Source organism: Athene noctua, chromosome 1, assembly GCF_965140245.1.
Source record: "Athene noctua chromosome 1, bAthNoc1.hap1.1, whole genome shotgun sequence".
NCBI lineage: Eukaryota > Metazoa > Chordata > Aves > Strigiformes > Strigidae > Athene > Athene noctua.
The window spans coordinates 170,300,762-170,312,066 of NC_134037.1; the positions used below are offsets into that span (position 1 = coordinate 170,300,762).

The following is an 11,305-nucleotide window of genomic DNA, read 5'->3' on the forward strand; positions in this document are numbered from 1 at the left end:
GCAGCATGAATCCAAAACACATCTAACATACAGATGAAAGATGGTGTAGCTGCCCGAAGTTGGGCAGGACGGAGAGCAGACGCTTCTGTAAGGAACTTCTGATGGGTGTTTACTCACTGCCTTTTGGTAGGGCCAGACTTCTGTGTTTCTGTAATCATGACATTCATAAGACAAATCCCATTTCTCTCTTGAAGCATCAATACAATTTTTTCTTTTAACTCTTAGGAGAAAAGAAATGTCAGTCTTCCTCAACTGTGTTGCTTTTTAAATTCAGATTCCTGAACACTTCACCCCTTGGAAAGATACTGAAATCTTAAAAGCAAAAAACCCCAAACAAATCCACCATCAAAGACTTCTCTCCCTTCCCTGCTTTTTTAATTATACTGAATATGCCTTATTATCCCTGCTACCACCTCAGAAGCCCAGTAGCCAAAGATATTTTTGGTTGTGCTGGAAGCTCTCAAGTCTCCAGACAGTAACAGTGGATGTGTTTAGTTCTGTTCAGCCAGTTAACGTAAATCTGCATAGAGGAGTGATGTAATTGCATGAGCTGTGATGTAACTGCATACGCGGTGTTTGTTAGTGCGGCAGCCTGGGGTTTCTTTCACTTGGATCCCAGCTGCCTGAAGCTGCCGTCTAGAGGTAGTTGCTGCCTGCTGTCTCTGTGGTCAACTTTTTGGAGAACACTCTCTCTGAAAAGTTGTGACAGTGAGGATATGCCTTCAGGCTGAACAAAATGTCCATATGAATGTGAAGGATGTAGGAAAGTTCTGCAGAGTCCACGCATCTTTCCTTTCAGTCCTCTCTGAAGTGCTGCAGGTGCTCGGAACAATGTGGTGGTTTTGCATGTGTGTGTTTAAAGTTTTGAAAGTGAAGCAAAGACCTGATCCTCTTGCTTATGTGCTGCCTTTTATGTACCTATGAAGCCAGTCTGTCATGAGTGCAGCAGATAAGGTAGGCTCTCAGCCTCTTGTTCCTGATACTATCAGAAATCTTGGTGAAGCCAAAATCAAAACAAAGTGCCAGACTGTAGTGGCAGGGCAAGGAGGGGAGGGCGTTTGGGGGGGTGTAGGTATGGTGTGGTCCTTCTCTTCACCCTCAGCTCAGCACTGGGGCTCTGCTTGCACCCCTACTGCTGCCTGCAGTGCACGATGTTCCCCTGTCTGACCTATTCATAGCACATCTTGGCCAGGCGAAATACGGCCGTCTTCTATGTTTTTCGCTTTAAACTCCATGCTGATCGTGTGTCTCCAAATGCAGCGCCTGCAGACCCTAAATACACAAGCACGCTGCTGCTGAATTAGTGGCTAATCAAAGATTATTGTAGAACCAGGCGAGATCTTTAAGACCTGTCTCAGAGGTGCCACAGTCACTAAGGGCTCTTAATCGTCTTATCCATAAATAATAATAGACCGTGCTTAAGAGGTGAATCGCTTTCCTTCCCTGACAGGACCCCAGTTAAGTGCAGTAGCTCAACAAGGGGCATTCGAGGGCTGGTGCCTGACATTAGCAAGGATGGTTGCCAGTGTATTTGGTCTTATCAACTTGTTCTTCCTCTTACCTCCGCAGCATGCCCTAGCTGAACCTGCACCACTTTAAAAACAAAGATGCATGCCTAAAATACAGGCAATCTCCTGCCTGTTTGCGAGGCCTCTCCGTTGCTTCAGAGTTTGCTCACTAGATTTGATCTCCACAGCCAGTTTTGCTTTATCCTCCTCTCTGGCAGCTGATGAGCTCAGCCTTTTTTATTTTTTTCCTGGGAGGCCCATGCCAAGATGGCTCTCTTCCTGCGTCCTTTCAGCTGGTCTTGGCAGAGCGATACCCTCCAGCAGCTAATTGCGTTAAAGAAGAGGCAGCCAGCGTAGCTGCCCTCCTGCAACTTGGTGCCTTGCCTCTTCCGTAGGGCAGTGTTGCATAATAGAGTAGATGGAAGTAAAAATAAAACGCCAAGATATGGTATTCCTCGGCAAGTTACAAGACCTCTTATTGCAGCGGGGAAAATTCTGATGGTGCCTGAAAGGCTGAGAGCAAACCCTGACTGGTCTAAATAGTTTATAATTTTGGTGGTGGAATGATAAACCCCCAGTGAAATGTTTTCCTACTCTAGTAGCGGTAAAAATAGTAGGAAGAATGCGACAGTACACAAGAGAGGGTTGAGATGTGTGTCTCCTGTAGGATATTGCAGCTCTTGAATGTCCCCAGATTCTTCTGGGGCCTTTCAAAGGGTTTGTTTTAGAAACTAGCTGTACTACCATTAACTGTACCATTAGGGATAGAGAGTGTTTATTTCCAGGATGCTCGGGGCGGAAAGATTATATGGGCAAAGCAGCCCAGTAGAGGACTCCCAGGGATCCTTTTTTTCACATCTGAAAAAGTTGCTGACTCCAGTAGCCACTTTTGCATCCTACAAAGAGGATGGTTAAACTCTGCCAAGACTGAAAAGTACTCCCTCCTCTGCCAGCCCTGGTGGGAGAAGCAAACAAGTAGCTGTGCCTTTGCATGGTCCCACTCGTGAGCTTGCCAAGAAGTTGTGCTAGCCAGTAAAAGAGTCTGTCAGCACTCTGTTACTGCCGTTTTTCCCCTGCCTTATCTATGAGGAATCTCCCTCCACTTCCCTCCCAGTGTTTTCTTTCCTTCCTTTGCTTCCTTCTATTTATTGTTCTTCCTTCTTCCGTGTGGCTTTACTGCGCCTTTCCTTCCCCTTGCCTCTGTAAAGTCCCTTTCCATGCCCAGAGTGTCCTCCCTCTGCTCTGACAGGCGACAAAGACAGGTCTGCCCTGTTGCCTGCTCTGCTGCCTGCCCCTGTCTGCACCACCACGCCAGGATGGGTGACATGTAGAAAGGGAGAGGGGGTACCATCCCGGAGTTAGAGCCCATCTGCTGTAATTTTTCCTTCCTGGGGAATGCCCAGGCACCCTTTATAAACTTGTCTAGGTGTTGTTAAATTGATTGAAACACTGGACAGTGATTTAGATGCTGTTTTTAATAAGTTAAGGGATCATCTTGAATTCATTACTGCTTCAAAATACACTTAGGTAAGTCAGTTTGGGAAAAAAACCCAAACCAAAACCAAACCAGAAAACCCACAAACCAATAAACCCACAACACTCTCCACCCTCCCCAAACCCAGAGAATCTTAATTCTGAAATAAAATGGAACCCAGTTCAAAGTTAAAGACTCCAGTAAAGTGAGAGAGTGGGGGAGAAAAAGCATCCCCAGCATTTGGCAGCAGCCGTAACTCTCATCTGTTCCTGGTGCCTTGCAGCCAGGGATGCTTCATGCCCGGGTAGGGACCAGGAGGTTTTGCAGTGAGGCTGACCTTTCCTGCTGTGGATGCTCAGAGTGTTGTGACCCAACAGCTCAGGCCTCAGATGCTTGCTGACATCCAGAAATACCCGATACACCTTCAGCTTCCGTGTCAGTACCCCTGTTATTTGTTACCTCTTGTGTTGTATCGCCTGGGATATGTAGCACCAGCTGGGTCCTGGATGCGCTGGGGGCTGAGTAGGCATGCGATGCTGCAGGAGTCCCTCTGTGGAAGAGCTATGTTCATAGGTGGAGATGGGAGGGTCAGGCTTGCAGTGGACCTGGGGAATGCTGGTGTTGCCAGCACCGTCTGTCTCAAGGGCATCAGATAGTTTCAGTCTAGTGTTAGAGTCTTCCCTGAGAAACAAGGAAGGGATACCCTGACCCTTTGCAGGTGATCCTCACGGACCTCTCTGGTCTTAAAACTTGAAAGTGGCTTTCTGGAGAGCAGCACATCGGGATTTGAAGCCATGCACATGTTGTGCTCTCTGGTACCAGGGGTCTAAGAGGTAGCTCAGAAGCTTGAGGATCACCTTCCTGTTTTCTGTGTTGGTGACCTGGGGTGTGCAGGATGCAGGCATTGTGGGATAAGCCATCTCTCCATCGAGAACGAGCCACAGACTCTCCAGGCACACCTCCTCATGTCAATATAGTGTCCATATGCCAAAACCAAAACTGCATACAGCTTTGCAGCAAGATGGGGGCAAGCGAGAGTGCTTTACATGTTACAGATGTTAATCACCCTAAGTTGCAGCCTACTCCAAGTAGGAGTAAACATACCTGGAACATACTTCTTTTTGAGATGGATCTGAGTTGAGTCCCTTTCCTACAGCAGCACTACATGATAGATGGGAAAACAGTGGTGTGCATTCCTCTTTTGACTGGTTTAATCTGTTTCTCGTCTGCCCTGAGTTCACATGGATGCCAGCCTGTACCAAAGCAGTGTTGACATAGAGGGGACATTGCTGTGTGTGGCAGAAGGGACGTGGCCTCTTTGCAGAAGTAGTTTCAGCCATGGTTGTTAGCCGAGCATTGCTCGGCAGATTAGTAGACAGAATTTGCTTGTCTCTGCTTCCAGATGACTTCTCCTTGTAATGTCATTCTGAAAGCTTTCCAGGAGGGCAATACGTGATCCTAGTTAAAGTCCTTCCTTACTTCTCTTGCCTTTAACAAGGCTTTCAAGCTCTCAAAAGCTTGTTGGAGGGCAGTGGTGTTGACAGCCTAAAGGAGGAGGTGTGTAGAGTTGAGCTGAACTGCCGTGATCACTGGCAGTTCATCTGCTCATCGCCGTCTTAAGGAAAAGATGGGATTTTAACACATCTTCATTAGTCTGAAGGGTAATATGTTCTACTTCCAGACAACTCCCCGTTACGTATAATCAATTTTAAAGGCAAAAGTTAATGCGATTTATAATTAGCGATAAGGAATTCTAAACCTGGAATTGCAGGCATGCGTATTAATGAATAATCCTTCTGTAGGCTCACAAAATCTATGTCTGAGCTTGTATAGATTGCTCATGCCATGTAAAATGTGTTAACTTCTGGGTGGACTAAACTTAAAATAACATGTTTTTCTGTTCTCCAAGTAGAAGGGTTGAATTGTGCTGCAAATATATTCGCAAGTACTATTTAAAGAGGATATAGCGCAGAAGTTTAATTCCCGGCAAATTTTCATAACTTATTTCTGTGTACATAATTTAGGAGCTTTGGGTAACTGATTTCCATGCTTGCCCAGAGGCAGGCTGAATGAGCCTTACTCCACCACACACTGTTAAATTGGCAGAGATTTGGAACGGTAGAGTGACTTGCAGCAAAATTATGTTTGTGAGGCTTCATGCAAACTCCTGCTTTCTGTTACAGTGGTGTAATTATTTTACTAGCCCTCGAAATACGTACGACAATGAATACATGTAACTGAAATATCTGCCCCAAGCAGTCAAACTGTGAAAAGGCAAGAAGGGAGAGGATGATGTGCAAGTAAAACTGACAATGAGGTGATTGGCAGCTGTATTAATAGTGTTATTTGCTATAAATAACTTTGATCCGAAGAAGTTTCTTTTCAAACACATTTGTTTAATACAATTGAGTCAAAATGTAACACCATGATGTTTTTTATTTGTTCCTAGACCAATCCATGATGCGGTTGAAAACGATCACTTGGAAATTGTCCGCCTGTTACTGTCTTACGGTGCTGATCCAACGCTTGCGACCTACTCTGGGAGGACCATTGTGAAAATGACCCACAGCGAGCTCATGGAGACCTTCCTCACAGGTCTGTGGCCATGTTGCTTGGGGCTTTGCTGGTCATGGCAAATAGGGGGCCGTTCCCTGGCTCCCCAGAGTCCCTGCCGCCTGGCAGGGATGGCTCCACGCCAAGGAGTGTGAGGGTAGGCTGCAGTAGCTCCCTCTCTGCCTTCAAAAATGCGGTGGCTGCAGGTGGGAAGCATAGCCATGCGTGGGGGCTCCTTCTGATTGAAACTCTTAATAAGTCATGAGGATTATGCCAGTGTCAGATCTGATAGGTAGGTAGGTCAGCAGGCTGTTTCAGTGCCTTAAGTTTTTTGCTTGAAGTGGAAACAAGAAACAAGAAACTTGCCAAAGTGAATAGCTGTTTGTTAAATATAATTATGTTTCCCATTGCTTTTTATCCTCCTAGTAGCTGTTATTTTGCAAATTCTGTCTCATTTTGTATCTGAAATGTTCTAAAACTGTATTAAAGGCACTTGTCTTTAAACATGTCCATGTTCTAACATGGTTTTATTTTTTTTTCCTGTTAGTTTTGATAAAGACATTTTCATTCCCTAATAACTTACCTCTGAAGATGTTTGCAGTGTTCACAGTCAATGAGTTTAAGTACTCATCCACTTACCTGTTTAAATGGTGCAGTGTAGAAAGCACAGTAAAGTCAAGTATCTTGGACTTCTTAGCGTCTTGAATCCCAGTATCTTTGCGTCAACTCAACTAGCAAATCTCTTAAATTATGTCTGTAGAAAAGAATTAGGTCTTCTGAACATACCTGTGTGGAAAAACCTTTTCCATCAGTTCTTTGGGGTTGCTGTTTCATCCCCAAGTTGGTGTCCAGAATAACTGGACGAGCTAAAAGTGTGTTACACCCTGTCTTTCACAAAAATAAAATTCCACCCTCAGTTTCTGAAGCTTAAGGTTGGGTCTGTCCCTGTTAGACCTTGGTTGATTATTTGATGTGGTGGGTCATTATTAGATGCGATGGGAGATTAAAGTGAATTCCACAAATATTTGCGAGAGTGATGTATGTGTATATGCTGTTGTCTGTAGCTTGTGCATGAGGAATACCATGTGGGGTTTTTTGATGGAAGATACAGAGGATACATAGTGAGGCTGTATGACACACAGTCTGCTAAACTTGCCAGCTTTTTGTTCTCATCAGTATGTTTTTGTTGTTGTTTTTTCCTCTCCAGAGTATTTAACTGACCTGCAAGGTCGAAGTGTTGATGACCCTGGTTTGTACTGGGATTTCTATGGCAGCTCTGTGTGCGGTGAGCAAATGTTACCCTTTATTTCTTTGTATGTGGAGACTTTCAAAACATGTGGCACGTGGGGGTGGGGGCTGTTTTGTTTTTGTGGTAGAGGAAGCTAGGAAGGAAGCAAACTGATTTTATTTACAGATCACGTTATTGGAAGAAAAAGCAAGAGCTGCAACAATCTCTTCAATGCTGACTTGGCACCTGTATTCAATTTTATTTAGATCCAAAAGACGAATCTGGATTTGACATCTTGGCAAATCCTCCTGGCCCAGGTGATGAAGATGAAGATGGCTTTAGCGATGTGTTTGAATTTGAATTTTCGGATGAGCCTCCCTTGCCGTGTTACAACATTCAAGTGTGTCTCTCTCAGGGGTAAGAACAAATGCAGGGTTTAGGGTAAAAATAGATGAGACGATCTGCCTGGGATGGCAGTTTGTGTCTGTGGGGAAATGCATTTGCATTTATCTAACGTAAATGAGAGAGCAGTACCATAACTGCCAGACTTTTTAGAAATAAGCTAATGGGAGGTGAGAGGGGGAAAGGGCTGTGTTTTGAGTGCCATACTCCTGAGCTGAACACATGACGTTTGAACAGAGATTCCTTCCCTCATCCCGGGCAAGCATCATGGTATAACATACCAAATACAAGTGCTTCTAGCACTTAAATTTGGATATCATGTTTGTAAGGTGTTCTTAATTTTACTTAATGGGCTTTTCTGTTTTGCTGAGTGGACATGCTTTTGTGGATGGCAAAATGACACCGTTACTGCTGTTCTAGACTTTGCAGCAAAACTGGTTTAAAGCCCTGAGTCATGTGAAACAAATAAACATCTTGCAGAAGATACTATGGTACTTGATAATAAACAAAGACCTGGAAAATTTAATCATCTGTTATATTCAAGATAAAAATTAGTTTCGTAAACAGTTACTGTTTGTCATTTGCACCACTTTTGATGACAGCTGTGGGGAAAATAGTTTTAAATATTAATCATGCAGGAATGTGGATTTTAGCATGTTTTTATTATTCGGGTGATGGATGTAACTTAAGTTCTCTGAAGTGGACAAGTACAAAGACTGAATTAAAAAATTGTATTCTCAATGTGAGAAAACCCCTCTGTTGACTTGTATTTAGCACTGACACCTCTGCAAGTCAGAGGTGCTGAAATTTCTGATTGTAACTAGGCCATTTCCTAACTTCCTAAATGGGAGTTGGGCTCAGCCCAACTGTGTGTGAAGCAGCTGTCGGGATGGCCGCTGACCTGTGTGTGCGCTTATGAACTCTGGGTTTGTAGGCTCCAGCACCCTTGCATGCCTGGTCCTCCTCCTTCCCCAAAGTTGCGGGCAGCAGTACTATGAGTAAATATGTATGCGCCTGCACATCTGTTCTATTTGACCTCCTGGGCAATGGCCTTGATTTCAGGGGGTTTGTCTGTGCGTACAGTCGGGTACAGTCGGGGAGGGTTTGTCACACAGCTATAGAGTGAAGAGTCAAGAAGCTGGTGACTTAATGTTGGTTATTGGAGCCTCTTTCTCCTTCGCTTCCACAGACCACGAAACTGGCTTTTGCTCTCGGACGTGGTGAAGAGGCTAAAAATGTCATCTCGCATCTTCCGCTGCAATTTCCCCAATCTGGAAGTCGTCACCATTACAGAGGCAGAGTTTTACAAACAGACTTCCCTCAGCCAGTTGTTCTCTTGCGCTACGGACCTTGAAGCTTTTAACCCGGAGAGCAAAGAGCTGTTGGACTTGGTAGAGTTTACAAGCGAACTCAAGACTTTGCTTGGCTCCTCGCTTCACTGGTTGCATCTGCACGAGGAACCTCCCTTCGACATCCTCTGGTGAACCATCAGGCCGTTTAATGTACAGTGCTCTATACAGTTACTTCTTTATGTATATGTGTTCAAATGCAATTGTTTCTGTAAAGAAAGGACACTATTAAATATGAAAATATCTTTCCTTTATATAAGAGATCTGAATTCCAGTTGGATGGATTTTGGAAGAATTTTTTTTTAACTTCAATCAGTTTTTACAAAATTGTTATATAATGTTTCTTTAAATGCACACAGGCTTTGGGATAAGTTTGTTATTACTCGGAACACATTTTTTTTTTAAAGAACACACCCACACATTGACTTTGTTTCATACAAAGCACTGATTACACAGAACATACTTTTCTAGGTGATGTGATCAAAGTCATGTGGCTTGTTTGGGAGATAGAATTCAGTAAGGCACTTGGTGATATTATTTTTGGTTTTTTGTTTACAGAATTACCTGCTTTGGCCAGGTAAGCACTATTGAATATAATTCAATAGTTTGTAATATAAATTAAACCATATCCATACGCATCAACTAATTGTAAGAACTTTTATATCCTAATTTAAAAGCTGTGAAATTTAGTTTTCACACATCAAACCGGATTGTTTATATATGTTTAAACATTTTATGCTCTTTATTTAAAGAAGACTTTGAACTATTTTTTCTGTACCTTGTAAAATATTGAAAAACTAACATATGTTGAAGTTGCTTGAAACTGTACATAAACTAAATTTTCTGAATTGTGTGTTTATGTTTGAGATCTGTGTTTTAACTTTGTAAGTAAATCTCCTGCCTTTGTATTTATATTTTACAAAAATTTTCTTAAAGGCAATAAAACTGTTGAGAAATGAAGGGGCTAAAGTGACTCCCATTAATTCCGTGCCTGGTTGCGAAATGAGCTCCGACTCATTAATGTTTATGATAGGAGGCTCCACAAGCCGTTCCTGAAGCGAAGCAGAGCTGACACAGGTGCCAGCGAGCAGCTGATGAAATCTGAGGTAGAATCTGCATTGGCTTTCTAAATTCAAGGTTACAAGAAAACATCAGACAGGCACCTTTTGTGGGACAGAGGTTTAAAAGCGGCATTCACAATACTTTCTGCATTGCCTTTTAGTTGAAGAATTGTGAATAGGTTCAATTATTTTTCCTCCTTTGTCATCGTTTTAAGTTGAATCGACTGAATTCTCTTTTCAGTGGTGTCTGCAGAGGAGAGGAAAACAGTACCAGGGTAAATGCTTTAGTTGTAATGTGGAGCATTAAGGCTATGAGCACCCTTTGCGGGGATCTGAAGCGACAGTGAGCAGAATGCTGCTTTTGCACAGCTTGTGAACTTGCATCTTAAGAGGTTGGGCTCCCAGGGCTTGGGCAGGCCCTCTCCTAAGGGACTGGGTCTGCCTTTCCCCTGTGGAAAGAAGTTTCTACCTTGAACACAAAGTCTTTGCTTTGGGGCTGTTTTATCATTAGTGTGTCCTGTGACAGCCAAATGCTTCAGCTGACATGTCTAAATGGTGCTGCTCTCCTGATGAGGGCCCGGACACCCACCAAAAGGATCTTGAACAGAGCACCTGGTCCTTCTGAGAAAAGCATCTGGGAAAAAGTTTCTCTGTCTGGAGCAGTAAGGCTCAGAGGTTGTGATTAATGGACAGTGTACTGCAGGTTAAATCTCTGCTCTCGTAGAAGCTTAAGAAAGGGTGTGAATTACCCTCATCCTGAAGGTAAGGGAGAAGGACACCTCATTCCTGAAGGTGTCCTAGAGGGCAAGATGGAGAGCTGATGCCTTGTGATGTGTTGCTATCAAGTCTTTTGCCAAACATTTGTACTGCGTGGCTTACAGTGGGGCTGCTTCTGGAGGTAAGGTGGTTTTGTAGCTGAGTCAAGAAGTGGGAAAGGGGCCCGGCAGCTGTCTGCTGCTGGCAGCTGAAATCCCATTTCAACACAGGACAGGGAATTTTTAGTCCTAATACAACCACTGACATCTTTCTTCAGACTTTGGATTAGAAGGATGATGGTATTTCCTGTACAGCTCACACACCCCCCCTGGGTTTCCTTTTAAACCAGCCTTCAGCTTTGCAAGGAACTGAAACATGGACATGCCTACTCTCCAGTGCTGGCTGGTTTTACACCCTGATTTTCCAAGAAGGCAGAGGTAGGCCAGAAAAACTTAAGGCAAGGGAGAATGTTAAAAGCAATTGTTACAGACACCTTTATCTGATCAGCTGTGTAATGCTTGGATGGTTTGAACTGAGCATAAATCAGCTTCGTACCACTTCCAGGGGTGCGTGGCAGATACCTCACTTGTTGCCATGCCCTGCAGGCAAACAAGATTGACGTGTCTTCCTCTTATGTCCAGCTCCTCCTCAAATGATCTTGAGCACGTGCTCCCCAAATGTCTCCGCTTAGTCAGCTTTCTACTATCTCCAACGAGTACAGTTGGGCCTTCTCCATGCTGGCGCTTGCATCCGTGCTCAAATACAGTAACAGCCTCATGCTATTGTAACGCAAGCGTGTGCCCGCCCTGGGGCCTGTCTGTGCTCTAAAAATAGGGCCCTGGCGGGGAACACCTGGTCACAGTGCTGGCCCTTGACATAACACAACTATTTTATCTTCTAGGGTGTACTTTTTAATTTTAAAGAGACTGCTGTGCGAGGGAGACAGCATGGAGGGTTTGGCAAAGGAGGAGCGC

At 44.0% G+C, this 11,305-nt stretch overlaps 1 protein-coding gene across 8 annotated transcripts in view; it reads left to right on the top strand.

Annotated features, from left to right (window-relative positions):
- The window catches only part of BCOR (BCL6 corepressor), a 59,225-nt gene extending 49,770 nt beyond the window's left edge, over positions 1 to 9,455 (top strand). For all 8 annotated transcript variants that reach the window (XM_074905262.1, XM_074905243.1, XM_074905232.1 and 5 more), the window contains 4 exons: positions 5,432 to 5,577; positions 6,743 to 6,820; positions 7,030 to 7,180; positions 8,355 to 9,455. In XM_074905262.1, the coding sequence (XP_074761363.1) occupies positions 5,432 to 5,577; positions 6,743 to 6,820; positions 7,030 to 7,180; positions 8,355 to 8,649 (670 nt within the window). In that variant the 3' untranslated portion in view covers positions 8,650 to 9,455. The remainder of the gene's footprint in view (positions 1 to 5,431; positions 5,578 to 6,742; positions 6,821 to 7,029; positions 7,181 to 8,354) is intronic.
- The last annotated feature ends 1,850 nt before the right edge of the window (positions 9,456 to 11,305 follow it).